We start from the raw sequence: 22,706 nt of genomic DNA on the forward strand, positions 1-22,706 counted from the left end.
TTCAACTTACGTCCAACCTTAGTGAATATAAAAATAATTAAATATTATTTAATAAATTAGTTAATTGCTTAAAAAAAAAATTTGGGGGGGGGACGATTACTCAATTATTCAATGGAATAATCGATAAGCTAATCGATTTAAAAAATATTTGATATGACTACTGCAAACATCTGTGACGAGAATCACCACCACAACAAATTCAGCCATGATCTGGTACATGCATGGTTCGCACATGACAACACTTGGGAGTTAACAAATAAAATAAAGGGGGAAGTTTTACAGTATTAACAGTTAAATATGTCAGGTATTAAAAAGACTGCCTTTATTTGATATCTTGTATATTGTCGCTATCCTGTGAAAAATGCTTAGGCCTATGTCTATTTTATTTTATTTTTTACGTTTTTGAGATGTCTGCATTCAGTTTCATCCCAAAAATGTAAAAATGCAAAAAAAATTACTAAAATGGACATAAGTGTTTTTCACAGGACAACAACGATATGTATTTATGCTAAAAAGTCTGAAAAAGTTATTTTTAGACAAACACATTTATACTGTATGCATATATAAAAAAGCTGTCTTTATTTTATTTTTAATAAAAATCTTCATTTTAAACATTGCTATTAAAATGCATTTCCAATAAAGTTTTGACAAAAACTGTCAAAAAACATTTTTATGTTAAACTGAGTTGTTGGTGTCTGCTGAAAGAAACTAATAGAGTAACTTGTAATCTAAATTAGTTACTTTTTAAATCAAGGAATCAGTTAAGTAATAAATTACTTTTTCAAGGTAACTGTGGCAACACAGGTCGAAGACAGGAGACTTCAGCTTAAAGGAAATCTGAATAAACATACACTCTATATACATACATACAGTATGTATATATGCGAAGTTCTATTATTCAAGCTAAGGAGGATTGACGATACCAGAATGCAAAGAAGCAATTTCCTTTGACTTTCTCTTCCTGACTGTCCTCATGTCCTCCATTTGGCTGGTGGCATCCTCGTCATAAATCTCACGCAGGACGTATCCAGGCAACTCTCAAGTCAATCTTTACTGAGTTTGTTGTGTATTGATCCGTTCTGTGCTATAGGTTGTCCTGGCTTCTCTCTATGCTATTGATGTGTTTTCCCTTGGGGAGGGGGGCGGGGAGTGTGTGTGTGTGTGTGTGTGGGGGGGGGGGGGGGTCTCTGCTTGACTTTACTCCAGGCTCATTCTCAAATGACTTAGAGTGCCTTCGCCGTGACGCAAGTACACGTTTGTGTACTGATATTGTCGTCGCGTGTTGAGTAAGCGTATTTATTAACTCATTCACTGCCATTGACGGCTTTAGACGTCAAAAATTCATTTGAGCTCTTTCTGTTAGTTTAAAAATGTTTCCACTTTTGTTAACAAGAGTATGAAAACCTAGGATTTTTTTTATTTATTGTACATTTAGAACAGATACAACATTTGTGATTAATCGTGAGTTAACTATTGAAGTCATGCGATTAATTAAGACGCCTTTTTTTTTTATCAAAAATTAGAGGCGTCAGGCAATTATTTTTTTTAATCGTAATTAACCGCATGACTTCACTAGTTAACTCACGATTAGTCACAAATTATATATCTGTTTTAAATGTACAATAAAAAAAAAATATCCTAGGTTTGCATACTCTTGTTAACAAAAGTGGAAAAATATGTTAAACTAATAGAAATAGTTAAAATGATTTATTTTTTTTCAATTTTTGATAGCCATCAATGGCAGTGAATGAGTTAAAGACAGTGAGGGTTATGTAGCACTCAAGGGTGATAATCTCTGTGGCCACCGTCATCCTGCTGGGATGTCAAACAGCTCCCGGGGGGGATGGGGGGGGGCAGTCAACTAATGAACACATTTCAGTCTTCTGGATCCACACAGACAAAGCTTTATTTGCACCGTCGGTGGTCTGGTTATTCTTCTGCATTTGAGTACGGCATTCCCTCAGGTATTTGCCACACGAAGGTGGCAAATCACTAGTTCAATAATCACTGGCTTTAACATGGATTTCAACATCAGTGAACTGTATTTATTATTCAGTATTCATTACTGTATTTATCTTTGAACTTAATATCTGAAGCTCTTGTAGATATGTTAATGAGCGGAGTAAAATATGCCGTCTCAGCCATAAACACCACATGGCCTGAAATAATGTTTTGTCATTGAAGAAGTTTCCCCAAGTGCAAAGTAGCTTGCTTCGAGTGGCCCTTTTGGTCCACGTCCACTTTTGTTTAAGCACCAATTAGGCTGGATTTACACTACATGACTCAAGTGACCCTTTTCTTATTTCTTTGGAGATGCATCACGGCATAATGAGCAGAAGAAAGAAGACGTGAATCGAGATATTTGTCCTAAGTGCGGAGGGATGAAAAGCAGATTGCTGTCCACTTGGGGTCGCCATTCTCAAGTTCCATACTATAATATCCGTGACTTTTGAGTGTATGTGGCTTTAAAATGTGATGCTTGGCCTGGTGAGTGACGTGGGAGTCAACGAATAAGAGTGTCGAGTTGGCTGTTGTGAGCTCAGGCTGGCTGATAAAACATGAAGATTCGGCGCTATAAAACCTTGAGTCGTGCGATTTTCTCAATCGATGGTGTAGGTTAGTTAATTTCACACACCAAAATGCCCTTTATACAACTAGATACACATATTTTGTGTGGATATTAAAATGGACGAGACATGGTGTGGTTCTGATGACTGTCACAATTAGCAGGTTTAATTTGCACATCATTTTTATCAAGCACACTTCACCTTTTATGGCCCCAATCTTCAAATGAAGTTTCTAATGACACTCCCCTGTAATTTGCAGGAAATTGAAATTGTTCCTAATGAGGTGGTGGGTGTCCCACAGGAAAAGCGCTTGCACCCTCCCCCGATCACTTGAAGCCACAGGACCTACTTTTTAAGACACACTCTCACACGAGTACATGTGCAATAACCTTTCGGGGAGCTAATTATCATAGCATTGAGCACAACGTGTTATTAGTCCTGACAAGAAGACATTCCCAAAGGCGTGTGCCTTTGTCCTTTTTCTCTGCAGGGGATTTCATTTGTTTTTAGCAACTTTTTAATCTCTAATTGAAAGTCAAGCAAGCGAAAGACTTAAGTTTGAGGATGCTGCGATGCATAAGTAGCATCTTATTTCAACTCAACTCAGTTTTGAGACGAGTTTTAAAAATGGACAGAGAGGGGGTTTGCCTAGAACTTATTGGAGGGTCGTTCCAAAGCGAAGGACCAATAACGAAAAAAAAAGAGAGAGAAAGCAAGGATGATGACATGATGAAACTGTAAAATTACCGAATGAACAATACTGAGCTCACGGAAACACCATTCTTTGAAACCCAGGGGCAGCAAATGCAATGAAAAGAGGAGGGGCCCTAAAATTGAACCTTGTGGAACACCAAGACTAACATAATTTGAATATGAAGGTACGGTAATGCCCTTGCATGTGGGCAAGGAGAGCCACAGTGGCCCTACTGGCCTGGCTACTTGCTGGGCCACGTACAGTATATCGCTTACAAAAGTGAACAATAGTAGCTTCAGCTCGGTATTAATTAATTTAAACAGGTGTCTTAATATGAGGCTTCTAACTTAATTTGGTAAGAAGTCATGAATACTGTTTTACTATCACCCAGGTTGAAATTACTTTTCCCCCAATGTGGCCGGTGTTTTTGTTACAGATGACCGAGGGGTAGGGCAGCTTGCTGGCTAGTGGTTAGCACACCTGAACCACAGTGCAAAGTTTAAATCTCAGCTCTATGAGCTATTTTCATTTTCACTAGTGAAGGCTGCACTTCATCACCAAGCTGCCGAAATTTCACCTTACTACTGATTTAAATGACAAATTATGCTTCCATATAAATACTGTCCATTGAAAAATAAGTTTCCAATTTTGTGGCCAGTCTTTAAATGAAACAACGCTGTTTTCAATGGGTAGTTAAGTCAAGTGTTTAAGGTGGAATCGTCCTGACAATTCTAGATATTGTCAGGATTAAGATTGAGAGAATCTTTGGCGAAAAATTTTATATCAATCTCTCTCTCTCCAAAATAAAAATCAATCAATCAATCAAACTTTATTTGTATAGCACCTTAAAGTAAAGTAAAAAGAAAAGCCACCCCTCCCTCCCCCGCCATAAAAAACAACAACTGGCGAGACACAGAGAAACCATGTAAGGAAAGGCATTTTCGATTAGTCCGGTTTTCTTTTGGTAACAAGCTTTTGTCCTAGATAAATCTCAAAAAATGGCACCCCCACCAAAACCTTTCTGCATTTCCCCTAATAGGACTGGAGCATGAACAGCGCATGTTACATGCAAAAGCGTCCGCTTCCAGTCCATCGATCTTCCCTTCCAAAACCCTGCAGGAACCATATTCGGATCTTTAAAAGACTGCTAATCTCTGATCCTCCAATGTTTACTTTTGGCTAGTAAATTCCTTTCCTGGGTGTCTCAGATTTCTCATCGCTTAAAATCTTGAGACCACTCGTTGAAATTTTAGCTATGCGCTATCTGAATCTGACTCCACACCAGCAACCACATCCATCTGAACGGTATGTTTCCATGCGCTTGTTGTTTCCGTCAACACGGCGCTCAGGGAGATTTCCGTAATGAATGTGTGGCTTCAGACACTGCAGTTTTCCTCTGTTCTCACCAGCGAGGATTAATGATCCACATGCTGGTTGGGGATGGACACGTCGCCCCTCATGCCTGCTGGCCTGCCACAGAAATGTGGCAGCATCCAGTGTGCAGGGACAAACTGGACGGTGTTGCCCCCGCCTCTTCATCACAGCGGGGCCTGGCAAAGATATCCGCGGAGAGCCGTGTTCCTTCTTTGTTATTGAGCCCCTTTTCTTTTTAATGTCCCTTTCACTGCTTGATCTCAATCGAAGTGTGAAGCTCCTTCTCTTTTGCACACCATCCTTTCATGTCAGCTACGCCTCATGCTAATGGATAATATCAAGTACACTCACACATGCACATGAATCTTCTCAAACAATCCTAGCGCTTTTGTTTCTGCATCAATATTTAACATAAGCCAAAGCCTGGCTGAGGCTTGGCTAGCACGCATATTTTATGTGTCTGTAGCTGTCCGTGCATTTTGGTTACCTGGGCCTTCAGTTTGAAATACAGTCACCTATTACAAGTAATACTGTATCACAACTCAATTATAGAAATCACGAGTAGGCTACTTCTGTACTGTATATAAAAACATAATAACGTTTAGACAAAATCCACAAGCTATCACAAAATATTTATTAGATTATTTACAATATTTGAAATTTCATGCAGATAAATACGCAAGTGAGGTGCAAGTATTATTATTTTCGTCCACTCGGGGGTCGCCATTTTCATATCTACAGTGCAGAGTAGTCTGTGTGCCTTAAAGTAAAGTGGAAGTGAGCGTATGATGATGAACAGTTGGCTAGGTGTTAACTAGCTAAAGCATTAGCTACTCTGTGCTTGTATTTACTGTATTTTGTTACCGTCTGTTCAATAAAGCGAGCACCAGCGGCTGTGTCCACCTGTTACGAATTACAATTCATTTGAATAGCGGTGGTTGGCTATATTAAGTTAGCTAATGCTGTTTACTTTACAGTAGAGTTGTGTAACTTAGGCCAGTTGTGCTATGCTATGCTATGCTAGGCTTCTTTGGACATTCACAACATTTTTACAGGACTTATTTTTGTTTACATGATATTTAAGTCGCACTGGCTAACATTCTTAATGCTAACTGTTTGGTTTGCAATTCATTTTAATAGCAGTCGTTGGGTTAGCTATATTAGGTGAGCTAATCCTGTTTACTTTACAGTAGAGTTGTGTAATTTAGGCCAGTTGTGCTATGCTATGCTATGCTATGCTATGCTATGCTAGGCTTCTTTGAACATTCACAACATTTTTACAGGACTTATTTTTGTTTACATGATATTTAAGTCGCACTGGCTAACATTCTTAATGCTAACTGTTTGGGTTGCAATTCATTTTAATAGCAGTCGTTGGGTTGGCTATATTAGGTGAGCTAATGCTGTTTACTTTACAGTAGAGTTGTGTAATTTAGGCCAGTTGTGCTACGCTATGCTATGCTATGCTTCTTTGGACATTCACAACATTTTTACAGGACTTATTTTTGTTTACATGATATTTAAGTCGCACTGGCTAACATTCTTAATGCTAACTGTTTGGGTTGCAATTCATTTTAATAGCAGTCATTGGGTTGGCTATATTAGGTGAGCTAATCCTGTTTACTTTACAGTAGAGTTGTGTATCTTAGGTCAGTTGTGCTATGTTACACTAGGCTTCTTTGGATATTCACAACATTTTTACAAGACATATATTTTTTGTTTTACATGATCTTTAAGTTACACGGTCTAACATTCTTAATGCCCTATGCAGATTAGATTGAGATTGACATAGCAGCGCATAGAGGCTGAAATCTGATTGGCCCAAAAAAACAACCACAACAAATTCAACATCCACATACAGCAGTGCAGCCAAGAGAAACACTATAAAATTAAGAGAATAGGATGTTAGGATTTAGGTTGTACACGTATTCCTTTTTCGGATCATGTTCAGACCAGCACAGAATGGGTTTCTGACCCTGACTGACCATTATTTGTATGTGTACATGCAACCAGCTAAATTCTCAAACATACCATTTTTTGGGGGTGGGGGGTCGCGAAAGCCTTCTAAAATCGCAGCACAGTCACCCCATACGTCACTAAACAATGAGGATTTTCTATTAGATTTGAGCTGGCAGGAGAGCGGCTGAGAGAGAAGAGCGAGGCACAGACTTGCCTTCATTTAAACTGTTCTGCACTGAGGCTTTTCAATTTGATTATGAGGCTCCATTTCGTAGAGGCTTGGATGCCGCGTGCCATTCACAATGAAATTGAGCCATTGGTCGGCTGGGCAGGCAACCTTCCTCTGTCTCCGCTGTGGCAGCAACAGGGGCGACGCTGGCCCTTCTGTGCTCGTCTGCTGCCCGTTTAGCGGTTTAGTGGTTTGGAATGTGATACGAGGGCTTCTGGAGCAATGTCTGTGGAGGACTTTTCTCGTCTTTACTGACAAAATGGAAGTCCAGTGGTGTCTTGAGATATAAGACTGACAAGTTTCTGAGATACAAGTCATTGTTTGGTTGTTTTTTTTAGCTTTGACTTTAATCTATCCATCTATCTATTGTTAGAAGACTATCTTTGTCTTCCGCGTGTTCGTGTAGAGAGAATGTTGATTTTCTGAACACAGACTGGAGATCGGTGAACAGGTCCTTCGAAGGATTTATCTTACAGAATATTACGGACACAAGCAAGTTTACAGACAAATGGCTGCAGTCCTCTCGCAAGTGTGTGTTTTCAACGGACTCATATCATTCTTATGCTATCTTGAAAAAGTATTACAACTCCTTTCCCCCCAAGCATGCATGCATGCATCCATCCATCCATCCATCCATCTATCTATCTATCAATCATATTCAGGACAGACCTGACCTGGTTCAATGATAAATGACCACTGGCAAGCGGTAACTAAAGCTGAGGATGTAACAGCAGCCCTGACCCCCCCTGTGCATTTACCCTTTACCTTCCCGGATCATTCTCTTTTTACATGTCAGGCTCCCATTTTGGCCCATGATTGTCACAACATGGCCTTAATGGGCTGATGTATCGTCATGCAAACGGTCATTGGAAACCACATTAGGGGTACGATGTTATGCCTTGTGTTTCGGAAAAGGTTTTTCGTATCGTCAATAATGCTAACTAACAATTGACATTATAAATGAATTGACTGATTTGCATCTAAAAATATCATTAACCCTTTCCCCACATGTTGTCAACAACAATCCGATGTTTCGCATTTAATTAAGCATTGCGCAAAACTGTGCAGTACAAATTAAATCTGTGATGCACAGACTCCAGAGTCAGCATTTTTTTTTTTTTTAATTGCTTTACAATAAATCATTTTTTAAAACTCTACTCGATAGTTTGACGATGGATCTGGGTGTTTCTATTTCCATTATTTCCTCTCAGGAAAAAAATCTAATTGTTGAAGTTGACTAGCTTTCCAAAACAAATTACCTTAAGCAGGCTACACGCATACGATTTGTTTTTCTCATCAAAATACATAAAACCAGACACACTGAAAAAAATGTGTCCTTGTGCGTGTGTCGTACAGAAAACTACAAACAAAACATGTCTGTTGTAGTACCAAGACTGACCTTTGAGAGGCAGAACGGTGCCACGGGGAATCCACACTCCCGGAAAAATACTAGTGAAGAAGTGGTGGTGGTAGCTTATCTGGTCTTCTTGACATTTTTATTGTGGCAAATCAATTATAACACAACCAATTCCGCCATTGTTTGTGTCAAGCAACAAAACCAGCTTCAGGTCGCTTGCTAATTAACTATTGTTCCATTTCACGTCACAATCACGGGATGATTTGTGAATGAAAATATATTATCGTTCACGTTTGTTGGTCCTAAATGTTTTCCTAGCAGATCAGGGAAAAATAAAATCACTTTTAACACACCCCAGACTACAGGATAATCTTTCAGACATCAGACAATCGGGTCTTTCCTAATTTTGATTGCAAGGAGAAAAAAACGCTCAAATCTGGCCAGATGTTTGGTATGTATGTAACCCGCTTTAAATATTTTGTTTGTAGCACATGTCCAGGATCCAAGACACCTCCAGCAATCTATTTTACACGCTCGGTCAGCCAATGTCGATCAGCAATCTGCACAAAACACTAATAGGAACATTGATTTCTTGGCTGGTGGGCTGTTTGACTTGAAGGTGTCTTGTTCATATTTACATTCCCTCCAAGTGAATGGCAAAGAGCGCGGCACTTGTTTTAGTTGTAAGACTGAAATAACACAAGTCGGCATTAGAAAGAAATTGATCTTGATGTGATCGAGCTTGATTGTGTTTCCTTTAGGGGTGTTAGAAAAAATCGATTCGGCAATATATCGCGATATTACAGCACGCAATTCTCGAATCAAATCAACATGCGGCCGAATCGATTTTTAAACATAATTTTTATGGAAATATTCAACAAAACGTCTTACTCAGGGTTAGGATTCACACATTAAGCAGGGAAGAATGTTATATTAATGAATATTAAGCCTTAATATTTTATTTCAGTGCTGTTCAAACATGAAACAGACTGCAACCACTTTTCAGATAAAGAAATACAATTTCATACAAATCTTACAGCGTTCATGTACAAGTTTACTGATTTGTATTTTCAAAATTTGAGTAAAAAAAAAAAAAAAAAAATCACAATAATTAATTTATGGATTCGTATCGGGATTAATCGAATCGAATCGTGACCTATGAATCGTGATACGAATCGAATCGCCAGGTACTAGGCAATTCACACCCCTAGTTTCAATTATTGCATGAACATTTACAGATAATGAAATTACACTTTATGCAGTGCATCTGGGCAAAGTAAAAAAAAATGACTTTCTTTAAAATGTGAAAGCAGTTAAATCAAATCTGTTCTTGAGAAGCCTTCAGGGATTTTGTCTTAACTACAAGACAACTACAATACTCTGAAACGTTAGCAGCGCTTCAATGTCTAAATCTCTCACATCGATGGCTATAACGGTCCTCTGTCAAAAGCAGTTCCGTCAGCTTCAAAGTCGGGCCTTCTGTCAACGTCTACGACGACATCACACACATTTACATATCAAGCGCATCGGAGAATAGAGAAAGTTTGACTGTGACTAAAAATACTCCTGGTGGAATGACAGACATATTTACTCTCTGCCCCTGGGCAACAAAGTCTTGGAGGCGCGCAACAAACGGAGAACGTGACGCTTACATGGTGGATGTGAAGCATTCAAAAGACTGACAGGCTGAGCTCCTGTACATCGAGGAATCAGTAAATGCACTCACACAGACATTTTAAATATTCATGCCAAGATTGATTTTCGGGGCCTTTCCCGATCGCTTTCAATGAAATGGTATTGCCGTTTAATTTTCCCAATCAATATCATTCTATTTGTCAAGCAGGCCAAGCTTTGGTAATGATGTTAGTGGTGCTGAGTGTTTTCAGTACTTTTTTTTTATACTGATATTCAAATTGCAGCTATATTAAAGATGCATTTGTACTCCTCAAGGCTACTATGCTTATTTGCAGGAATAACTGACATATCGCAAAAATGATTGAGAGGGGTATTATATAGGGAGACTTAATAAAAAAATGAAAACTTTTACCAGTAACCTACGGTGGTAAATAAAGAAGAAGAAGAAAAAAAAGAATCAATGATTTAAAGAACATTTCATATACAACCTAACTTAACTCATTTGCTCCCCAAAAACGTATAAATATGTTCTATTTTAAATATTACCAGTGTCCCAAAGACCTATTTATACGTTTTTATGTTGTTGTTTTTTTTTATGCTAGAGCTTACAGAAAGGCTTTGAATCAGCCTCTGAACTGAAGAGAACGGTTGAAGCAATGGTAGTTATTACAAAAACGGCTAGCAGATGGCAGCAGAGTATAAGAGATCAACCAGGGCCATGTTGCAAAAAAGTTCCCCCCCCCCCCAGTGTTTTAAACATATTTGTGAATAATGATGAAACTTAGCTATATTCTAATGCTAATTGCCGCGAAATGGAAACCGATATGAATATACTTTTTTCCCTGATAGAAGAAGAGACTCTAATCTTTCTTTTGGTTGGTTCCATGTTTTTATAGCAATAGAACACAATATTCTGTGGACCTTGCAAAATCTGTCAAAATCCAGTAAAACAGCTGGGAGCGAAGGGGGTGGCTTCAGTGAAAATGGCTGGGAGTGAATGAGTTTTGAATATGCTTCACATACTGTAATTAAAAGCAGTTAGTAAGAGATTCAAAAGCAGCTTACTAAAATTACTACTGCGCAAGAACAAGATTTTCAAACGCATGATTTTGAAAGACCTTAAAAACAGTTATATACCTTTTTTTTTTTTTTTTTTACAATAATATGTTATATGTGACCTCACTAGTCTAAACATGACATTCTGATTAATATTACATTTTTGGAATATGAGTTACGCAGCAAAATCCAGCCATTTTTCTCCATCCCAGGCTGCGGCCGTGACCATTTTGCCACTTGCTGTCAACTGAGAATGACATCACCGTTGCTCAGGGCTCAGGCAACCAATCACAGCTCACCTGTTTTCTGGAGTTGCACTATGATTGGTTGTTACCTGAAACCTGAGCAAAAAGTTGAGCCTTCAGGCACTGTGATGTCATTTTCATTCGACAGCAAGTGACAAAATGGCTGCCCCCTTGAGATAGATAAAAACGTCTGGATTTTGCTGCTTAACTCATATTAATCAGAATACCATATTTAGACTAATGGGGCTGCATAGAACAGATTATTGTCCAAAATGTTTTTTTTTTTTTGGGTTGACTTCCCCTTTAAAAGTATTGACACATTATTCAAATTCTTTCAATCCTTATTAATATTATTCAATCTGATAATGAAGGATACCAGCAAATCGGGAGACCGTATTATAACCCAAGTACATCGAAAAAACAGATTTTTGTCAGTAAGGTGGGGGCTTTAGGACCCAGATGCGGGAAGGCAGAGCAAGGAGGCAGAGGTGCAGTCCAAAAAGAGGTTTTAATTTCTAATCAAAAAAAGCTAACTTCAAAATACAAAATAAAATGAACTAACAAAACATGAAGCTAAACATGACAAAACAACTAAGGCGAGACTAACAACATGACATGGATACTGATAAGGCAAAGAGGTCAGCGTGATGTGGCGAAAGACTTACGACAGTGGCAACAATGAACCGACACAGACAGGGGGGAGACAACCGACTAAATACACCAACATTAATGACATAACAAGACACACCTGGCTGAGGGCACTGATTGGATGACACATGAGGGTAATGGGGAAAGGTGGACACAATCAGGGTTGACACAGACACCACACAAGGAAGGGCAAGTGACCTGAAACGAGAGGAGTCAGACTTTTCACAATAAAACAGGAAATGACACGACAAGGGGAACACACAAGGAAAACAGAGGCTAAACATGACAGGGACTAAACAAGATTGAAAATAAACATGACAATTTTTAAGGGTGATTTTGTGGGGACGCTTTATACATGGGGATTTTACAGTAATTCATATGATCAGTATTTAGTTTCCTAAATCCGAGCCTTACAATGAAAAATCCCTTACTGTTAGATTAGCATCCACTGCATCTATTTCTATATTTCCCCTCATTAAAACCAATAGTTCACTTACTGTACAGTCTTCGCTGTGTACGAGGGTCCTAATGGCACAGATTAAAAGGCAATTTAATACAGAAAAGGGGATTAGAAACACTACGGGCTGCACTAATCCTTAACCTTCAGTCCTGTTCTCATAGAGGCACAATATGCACACGACGATAGCATCACCGGACGGGAGTTTAGTACATTTCCATTAGGGTCTCCCCTTCTTTATTCCCACCAGCACATTTAAAGGCATTAGGGATGCTCTGTCAGGGCTAATAAAGAGGGTGCCGTCGCACGCACCAACTTGTTTCAGCAAAGGCACTGTTCCATGTGAAGTTTTCATAACCCATTTAGATAATCTGCTTTAGTCTCTATAGAATAGACAGGCCGGCTAGATGCGGTCTTGACCTTTGTACCGATAGATTTATTTTATTTTTTTTGTCTGCAGAACTGGAGAAGACACTTTCAAGAAATAAATAGAAGCCTTGTTTATCCGTATAGGGGATAACATGGTTATCCTGTTTTGTTTTTGTTTTTTTTTCTAGAGAGCTCAGTATTGTTCATTCGGTAATTTTACAGATTTGACATGTCATCATCATTGCTCTCTTTTTTAAAATTTATTTATTGATTTTTTATTTAAAAAAAATAATATTTTTTTATCCTGGTTTTAATAGTGCCAAATATTCTCCAGTCAGATTTGATCTGCTCAGGTATCCTTTTGTGTTAATATTCAGTTATGTTTGCTGAGAAATTGGCGGGATCCCGCATTGTGTCCCTGCCTCATACCTTATTTGAGAAGGTCCTTTCCTCCGGATAGGGCAGCCTGCTGCTCCGCTCAGCAGGGAAAGACAGGAAACGGGGTCACGCCGGGCATCAATCTTTCATATCGAAATTTGTGCAGCGCAAAGATTCAATTTTCTGCACTTTGGTCTTCACTATTGGTTATATACAGTGGTTTTATTTATACATTAAGGTACATTCATTATTCATTTCTTTTAGAGCATTTTTTTTTTTTTTACGTGCGGCACGCATGCCCGCAACAGAATTCAACAGCAAAGTGACTGTACAAGCTACCACATTTTAAACAGCTTATGTGTTGAAATGAGAATATATGCTTTACATTTGGACAAATGGGGTTTATTTCACAAAGCAGGTTTAGTGAGAACCCTGAGTCAATAAACCCTGATATGTGGGGAAACTCTGCGTTTTCCGTTTCAGAAAGGGAGGTAACTGAAAACAGAGAAAAAGAGGTAACTCTAGCCTGTTTCATAAAAAGAGGTCATTTAAGCTCTCGCTCAGTTACCGTAGTAACAGAGTCCATGAACCTAACCTGGTCGCGAGCAGGTTTATCGCAATGAACTGCGAGTTTTTCTCTGTCCCCGCCTCCTTTTAGCCACACATGTCATTTCCTCATTAATTCAGTCCACTGTAGCAAGTTTTTGCGTAAATTCGCTTATAGTCTATAATGTCCACTTTTCACAATGACCCTAAAAGAAGAAACTGCCACATTATTGCGCATATTCGTCGCAAGATTGTTATCAGACCGTGCATAGTTATGCTGGTATTTCCGGACAGTTATCTTTTTGAACGGTACCGTTTCACATTACAGTCTAGATTGGCTGGCAACCAGTTCAGGGTGTATCCCGCCTACTGACCGAAGCCAGCTAGGATAGGCTCCAGCAACCCTCGCGACCCTTGTGAGGAATATGCGGTTAAGAAAATGGATAGCTGACATTCTATTTAGTCTCTTCAAGATGTTTGTAAACATTTTTACCTGGTTAAATAAAGGTTAAAAAAACAACAACAACAGACATTTTGAACTCTTGTTCCTCTTTACAGGCCACTACTGAGAAAAAGAAGCCGAGCCATGCTGGATCCAAGCCCTCCCTCTCCGAGAGCAGCGGCCGACTCCCTCAGATAGCCATGAACACCTGCAAGTACAATGGCGGCGTGGTGAGACCACTGGTGGGCAGTCTGGCGTCCTCGTCGCGCCGCAACCTCGCGGAGCTCGACTCGGAAACGCAGCCCCTGCAAACGCTGCACAGCTCTGGCCTGGAGGTGGTGGTGTCCAAGGGGAATGGCGGCGAAGACCACAGCAAGGCGTCCAACGAGAGCTTGGTCAGGGAGGGCAGCGGACGCGGCGGAGGCAGGGCGCCCCAAAAGAAAAACAGGGACATTGGCTACAAGCTCGGCCACCGGAGGGCGCTGTTCGAGAAGCGGAAGCGGCTTAGCGACTACGCGCTCATCTTTGGAATGTTTGGGATCGTTGTCATGGTGACGGAGACTGAACTGTCATGGGGGGTTTACACTAAGGTATGTTGGTGAAGAAAATAATCTTTTCTTCCGCGTATTCGTTTTCTTTCGGGTAGTGAGAATGTTGGTGATCCGAATGCAGGCTGGAGATCGATGAACAGTTCCTTCGAAGGTTTTATTTTACAGAATATTCCGGGCGCTTATAAGATAAGATAAGAAAAGATTCACTGATTGTCACACCCACCTAAGTGGGGCGAAATTCGTTCTCCGCATTTGACCCATCCCCTGAGGGAGCGGTGAGCAGCAGCAGCAGCAGCCGCGCTCGGGATGGTGGTCTAACCTCCCAATTCCAACCCTTATTGCTGAGTGTCAAGCAGAGCGGCAATGGGTCCCATTTTTATAGTCTTTGGTATGACCCGGCCGGGAATTGAACCCACGACCTCCCAGTCTCAGGGCGGACACTGTACTACTAGGCCACTGAGCTGGTAATGACAGACAATGGCTGCTTCTCATCACAAATGCAAATATTTCAGAGGACTTACAACATTCTTATACTATCTTGAAGGGCGGTACCACTAACCACTAAGTGTTTAGGGAATTGATGGCAAGAGGGAAGAAGCTATTGGGATCGCCTCCCTAAGGGAAGGAGCTGGAAGAGGTGGTGCCCAGGATGTGGAGGGTCAGAGAGAATTTTGCCTGCCCTTGTCTTAGTTCTTGCACCGTGCCAAGTCCCCAACAAGTGTTTTTTGCCATTTTCTAAACACAACTGACGACACAGCAAATGGATCGAACAGGATTACGTAACATTTCATTTGCAACTGTCATCGTTCAACTCATCGGTTGTCGCTAGTTTTGCGGCAGGCAGGAACTTTTGAGATTTTTGCAGTATCTCCATCGAAAAATCTATTGGTGATGCGTCTGGGGGAACGTGCAGAGAATCCAACGCTACCTCTGAATCCAATGCGACCTCTTTTTTCTAAATTGTCTTCCATGACATGAAGGTCTTGGACAGATTTTCATTTTTTGAGTGTTAATTCTACGTTTGCCATTATTTTGGAGTGATTTGCACGTGAAACAAAACCAAGGTGGGCGCGTCACTGAATTTTGAGCGTCCGTCATTCGGTCTTTGTCAATCCGTCAATATTTCAAGCCGAACCGTCAATCCGTCATTCGTTGATCGCGCAGCAAAATAAGCGTCCATCAATATTTCTTTCACTCAAAATGGGCATCCGTCAAGGTTCTGTCAAACAGATTCTTCAATTTATTGACGGACGGAAAAAAAACTCGTGTTAATGCTTTGTTCGTCAAATTTCGGGGTTTACCGTCAATCGTCAACAAAATGGCCATCGTCAATGTTGATGGAATGCCCACCTCTGCCAAAATATAGATGAGTAACATATTTTAGGGGAAAGCCTGTAACTCAGACAGACATGAAAAATGTTTCTACGCTAACACCAGATATAAAAGAATACACAAACATAACCCGTCGCCATAGCAAAACATAACCGATCACATACCGTACAAAAACTTGAGTATATCCTTGGTCTGCTACTGGACAAATCACAGAATGATACATTTATTCATCTCTCCCAGTTAGAGTAATGAAGTATAGCTATGTTTTTTTAGCTTCAACATGCTAATTTGGAGTGTGATTTAAATGAGACGGTTAGTCCACCATTTGAAAATGGAAACGTCCTGCGCCAATCCCAAACCCGGCAGGTACTGCGGCATGTTTTCCATCCCACGTCACATCAGATAACGCTCGAGGCCCAGAAAAGGTTTTCTCAAACCCTAACGGGGCGAAAGACATTAAGAGGTTCTGAGCTCTGGGATTGAAAACTCCTTGAACCTCTGGCAGGTGGATTAATTGGTTTACTCAATGTTATTTCACCGGGGACTTCTTAAAACAATTTGAGATGTTAGAACGCCTTGAGAACATGTTGCCCGACCCGAAGGGCAAAGCAATATAGTTGTTAGCTAAAAATACATTTTCTAATCAAGACCACAGAAGGACGCGGCGAGCTAATGAGCGGCAACTTTCGCAGTCATCACGCTGACAATTCGGAACGATACTCTTCCGCTTGTTGTTTTTTTGTCAGTCGATGTCCTCATTGTAACAACAAGCGCGTGATCGCTGTCCTGTCGTCGCTGGGCAGCTGTTTGGAGATTCATCAAATGGCGAGGCACTGGTCTCTTGCACTCTCTCATTTTCCAGATCTATGGCCCTAATGTGTCCCGCTCGCGCACACACAAACGCAGCAACTCTGGCATCCAGCTGGTCTATTTATCACCAGTGACGCTCTCTGTGGTGGGGCTCTGCTAATGCTAGCCTTGCCTTTTCTGCACCTGCCATTAAATGGAAAGTCCCCCTGTTAGTGCTGTGCTTTGATTAATTGCTAACGTCCCGTGGATAATATCAGCCTGCACCTACACCTGCAGCTTCATTGTTTAGCCACGTCCTGTCCGCCGTGTTTGTGTGTAAAGCCCATTATCCGGCCTCACTTAAGACTTTTAAGCTAATAGGTAGTGTGTGTAGTGCATGTGTGTCGGCTTGTAGCTGTGCATTGTCCACTTTGTGAGCCTCTTGTACATACGTGCGTTTATATAAGGACATTTATTGTCCTTGTCTGAGCCTGTAACGGAGCCATTTGTTTCCATTCCAACTTTTTAAAATTTATAAGGGATGAGATTCCACATTATTTATTTAAAAAAAAAAAAAAGTTTATTTCTGGAGAGCTCAGTATTGTTCATTCGGTAATTTTACCGATTTGCCCTGTCATCATCATTGCGCTCTTTTTTTTCATTTTTATTTTTAATGTTTAAAAAATATATATATATTTAAAAAAATAAAATAAAATAAATAAAAAATAAAATATATATATTTTTTTATTATTTATTTTTTTATTTTTTTATTTGTTATTTATTTATTTATTTTTATTTTTTGTATGTGGGTGAGTATGTGTATGTGCGTGTGTGTGAGATTCGACATTATGACGTGCCCGGCTTTTGAATTGGTCGTTTACCGAAATGCCGCGTGTGACTTTGTTGTCGAGCAGCAACATGCAACAGAAGTCTATTTAGAAAATGTAAATGATCTTTTTACAAGTAAAGGTTGTACTGCAATGTTTTATTCATTTGGTGTGTCATGTCTAAGAGTAATGGTGTTGTTTTTCTCTCTCATTATAGGAATCTTCATATTCATTTGCACTGAAATGCCTTATCAGCCTTTCCACTGTTATACTGCTTGGTCTTATAATAATGTACCACGCACGGGAAATCCAGGTGAGTTTAAATTGTTGTGATGTAAAATTAAAATGACGGGAATTATTATTTTTTTTTATTACCAGCAGTTCGGGCTTTCTTGTAGTGAGATTTGTGATTGCATACCGGACAATGATAATGTAGGAAAGCATTAGCTGATATTAGATTCTGACAACGTTGAGCAAGAATATTGTGGTATTGCGGTATCATGGTATTAAAGCTACAGCTCCCCCCCATTGAACACGATTTATTACAAACAAAATAACTAAATACAGAGTAAAACTTGTTAAGTTAAATAAATGTTATAATTCTTCTTCTGTTCTCACAGTCACAGTTTTCCATCACTGGTGATGGATTTTTAGAAAAGACCTGTGGGCTAATCATGTTTTGCATCTTGCTCCCGCCCTCCTTCTAGGTTACATGCTGAGAAATGGGGGGTGGGGTTAATTGGAATCCGTTCATTTTAAAGAGTTGGCTTATTTATTCAACTTTGCAAGCGGCCAATCAGATGTGCTCTGCTTAGACATCCGCTTAAAAAAGAAAAGAGCTGACAGCTTACCGGTGACAGCCAATATTAGCGGTTATTGAAACGTTGACTTTTTAAAATCACGGTATACCATCAAACTGGTAATTGGCTTATGCCTAGCATGAAGAATGTTGAAAATAAGAAATCTCTTTGCCATGTAGCCATATTTTATGATATTATATTAGATTATTATAAAAGATATGCTAATCATAAGCATTTTTATTTTCCCAAACAGATACGCAAGCCACACCCACTTTTTCTTGAAAAAGAAAGTGGGTCTGGACAATTTAAGTCCTCTTAAACAAAAGGCAAATTCAAATAGTTAAATAGTTCAACAATGTAGGTCTTTAAATTATTACAATATGTATGCCTTTGTTTGAAAAAAAAATAAAAATCACTGAAACTGACTGATTTAGAAATTAAAGTACAGTACTATTAATAGTAAGTATTACGTAACACTCTGAGTACAGTTGGCCCCCACATTCTCACGGTTTGGCATCCACAGATTCGTATATTTGCAGATTTTTTTAAATTAAAAAATATATAAATTCTGCAGTTTCCTGCTATTTTTGGGAACACGTATCATGAATGTGTACCGTAGTTTTGGGAAGATTTTGAGGGGTTTGAATTACCCCCATTCCCCTCCTAATGCATTTCAACGGGCGTCAATTATACCTGGATTTTTTATATTCGTGGGCCAGTCTGGCTGATTTTAATTAGATATAGACCGATGTTTTTTTTTCAGGGCCCATACCGATTATTACTAGTCAAGGAGACAATAACCGATATTTGGAGCCGATATTCAATTTCAGTAAAAGAGAAAAAATAATGGCGTCATTTTTTTTAGTATAAATTCCAACTCTTAACTTTGTTGGAATTCTTTATTGTTACATTACTTTATTGTTTATTGAACAACCTTTCTGATTTGCAAATTGTCGATTTAAAAAAAACTTCTAGTAGCTTGGATTTGAAATCTTTTGCAGCAGCAATCCTGGAACTTTTCTGACACGCCTCGGAAGTACTTTTTGACGTACGAGTTCGTATTTGCGTGGTGCTAAAACTGACATCTTGTCGTCTGCTCGTCCCCCAGCTGTTTATGGTCGACAACGGTGCAGATGACTGGAGGATAGCCATGACCTATGAGCGGATCTTCTTCATCGTGCTGGAGCTGCTGGTGTGTGCCATCCATCCCATCCCCGGCCAGTACGTCTTCACGTGGAAGGCCCGGCTGGCTTTTACGTACACGCCGTCGGTGGCAGACGCCGACGTGGACATCATCCTCTCCATCCCCATGTTCCTGAGACTCTACCTGATCGGCAGGGTCATGTTACTTCACAGCAAGCTGTTCACGGACGCCTCGTCTCGCAGCATCGGCGCCCTCAACAAGATCAACTTCAACACGCGCTTTGTCATGAAAACACTCATGACCATCTGCCCGGGAACTGTTCTGCTAGTGTTCAGTATATCGTCCTGGATCATTGCTGCATGGACTGTGCGCGTCTGTGAGAGGTAAACATCAATATTGGATCATGCTGGGGTCAAAGTTGAAACACTTTGTGGATTTTCCAAACACCTTCCTTCCTTCACTAGTACCTGTCAGCGTTACCTTGTTTGCCATCACTAATTTGCACTTGAATCCACAGAAAGTCTTACAATAAAACACTATGGAGGACCAAAAATGCCAAAATTAAAAATAAATAAATGACTAAATAAATAAATCAATGTCTAAAAGTGAGAATAAAAACAATATAATTAAAAAAATTAATCCAAATTAATAAATGAAAAAAAAATATATATATATATATATATATATATACAGTATATACATCCGTAAAATAGATAAAAGTAAAAAATAAAAAATGATATTCAAAAATTTAAAATCAATTTCAAAATAAATACAAAAATAAATATCTAAAAAGAATTAAATATCAATCAAAAAAATAAAAACGTTCTGCTCTCACATTTATTTATTTCATGCTGCAGATGCCCATGATGAAATGTTATTCAAATGAGGGGGCGGTCCTAAGCGTGTCTTGGGTTGGACTCCGCCTTTGCAAATTGCGACTGGACGACTATCTTGCCCGTTGTCGAGCAACTCAAGTCGCAAGTTGTGCAGCATGAAATAAATAAATGTGAGAGTGTTTTGATTTATTGATTGATATTTAATTCCATTAATATATTCATTTATTTATTTATTTATTTATTTTTATTTTTTGAATCTTGTCTTTTATTTTTGTATTTATACTTAATTATATTTATATATATATATATATATATATATATATAAATTCAAGATGTTTTTATTTTCACTTTTATTCATTTATTTAGTCATTTTATTTATTTTTAATTTTGTTAGTTTTGGTCCTCCATACAACACATAGACAGGCGGCCACACGCACAAGCAGCCTGCTCACGACACCGCCTGTTTTAAAACAACAGCACCCTGACACATGATTCATTAGCTGAGCAATCGCTGCACAAGTCCCCACGCCTTGTGTTTATTGCTATACGGCTTGTCCATAATTCATGAGTGTCTAATTGTTTGTTTGCTGAATGATTTGTTTTGGTAATGCAGAGCAGCCCCCCTGGATCCCCTACCCGTTTTCTGCCCCAAACTGTGCAACTGTCTCAAGGGGGGCAGCTATGTTTCTGAAACGAAAAAGAAAGCGAGGAAGGAAACGCTTTTCTTTCCTTCCTCATTTGGCATTTACATAAGGAAATGAGACGTTAATGCCAGCTTTGATGTTTTTAAGTCATCTTTGTATAGTTGGAGGGAAGGGGAGCCAGTAGGGTAGGGAAGGTTGAGAACTCCATCACGGCAGGTCTTGTCAGAACCGCGTGATCAAAAAGTTAAGGCTCAGGCTTGCTATCACTCTTTCCAGCCATGCCCTCGTTATGGATGCTTGGTGAACTCCTGCAGCCCACCTCGCCTGCTTCTGCCTCCCGCCCCTTCCCCAACCTCTCCTTTTAACGACCCCACTGAGTTCACACCGCTCACTAACCACTTCCCCTCGCACGACCAACCCTAGATCCTCAAAACCTGTGAATGCGGGATACTAGTGGGGTTAAAACCTCAAGGTGGGAACCCGGCGATTGAAAGATCACACCATGTCTGAGCTCCTCGAAGAGTGAGGAGTTACCGGAGTCATAGTTCCAGTTTGAGAGAGAGTACGTTCAAAAGAGAAAACCTCAGCAGCACGAATGGCGGCTTGTTAAACATTCTCACAGGAAGCCATTTTTAAATCTAGAAATATCGCAAGAATGTGTCGTTTGGCTATTTGTTTACATGACAACGATGCTTTGAAGCCTGAAAATGCAAATGTTTGAAAACTGGTCTCAAAGTGGCAGAGAGGGTTTATTTGTAGACTGTAGGGAAATTCATACTCAGCAAAAATCACACAATTACGATTGCCGATTTTATCTTGGGCTTAAACAATGGCAGGAAGACCGTCCTAGGCTATAACTGCAGGGGACTGAAACGTAGCTCCATCATGTTTGGTTCTGACTCTGGGACCTGTCCCTTGGGTTCTCAGTGATTATGTTTACATGCAGTCAATATTCAGGCTAAGGTCAAAATTCCTGTTTCTGAAACATACGGGATAACCCGTTTACATGCATGAGCGGACAGAGTTACTCCCGCAAACATATCCCGATCGAAACTGTGAACGCATGGACGTCATTACCCAAATAGACAGAGCATGGAGCTTGCCCTGACGAAGGCCCGCAAAGGCCAAAACGCGCTGGCAATTTTTTAATCAACTGGCCATGTGAAAATAAAGGCAACGACTTTGAGTGCCTCAGTTTCCTGTTTTTTGACATCATTTACACTTATAACTAATTATGGTCAATACCGAATTTTTATGACCATAAGGTACTAAAAGGCGCCAGTCTCAGTTACGGGTGCCTTTTGTGTATTTAACACACACATAAGGCAAACCGCGCTATTGGGCGCAGGCACGGTTAAACATACAGCTCAAAACATATGGTAGCATGCTTTCACGCTAAAACATACGCTAGCAAGCATGCTAGCATATGTTTGTAAAAAGGCAGCAGAGCAAAACTGAGTTCGGTTGTACTTTATTGAAGTATTTAACAATGTAAACAGTGAGTTTGATTGTTCGTGAAGTATTTAACAATGTACTCACGTTACTTTTGATCAATCCTCATCCACAAATCCCTCAAAGTCCTCATCTTCTGTATCTGAAATAAACAGCTGAGCTAAATCTCCATCAAATACGCCAGATATCCCTCCCGTCATTGTAGTATTGTCAGAGTCTCGTTCCCGTGCGGCTCCTCAGAAATGATGCCGGCTTTTGCGAAAGCTTGAACAACAGTGCAAGCAGACACGTGTACCCAAGCATGCACAATTCCATTCACAAATTGTGGCATAACTCGCTCTAATCTAGCGAAAGCAAAAGCAGTGAGCACCATGA

At 39.8% G+C, this 22,706-nt stretch overlaps 1 protein-coding gene across 1 annotated transcript in view; it reads left to right on the top strand.

The window, feature by feature from the left end:
- kcnn1a (potassium intermediate/small conductance calcium-activated channel, subfamily N, member 1a) overlaps window positions 1-22,706 on the top strand; it is a 100,910-nt gene that overhangs the window by 29,409 nt on the left and 48,795 nt on the right. Inside the window, exons 2-4 of the mRNA XM_077558075.1 lie at window positions 14,073-14,546; window positions 17,673-17,768; window positions 19,364-19,782. Of these exons, the coding sequence (XP_077414201.1) occupies window positions 14,073-14,546; window positions 17,673-17,768; window positions 19,364-19,782 (989 nt within the window). The remainder of the gene's footprint in view (window positions 1-14,072; window positions 14,547-17,672; window positions 17,769-19,363; window positions 19,783-22,706) is intronic.

The sequence above is a fragment of the Vanacampus margaritifer genome, chromosome 2, assembly GCF_051991255.1.
Source record: "Vanacampus margaritifer isolate UIUO_Vmar chromosome 2, RoL_Vmar_1.0, whole genome shotgun sequence".
Classification (NCBI taxonomy): Eukaryota; Metazoa; Chordata; class Actinopteri; order Syngnathiformes; family Syngnathidae; genus Vanacampus; species Vanacampus margaritifer.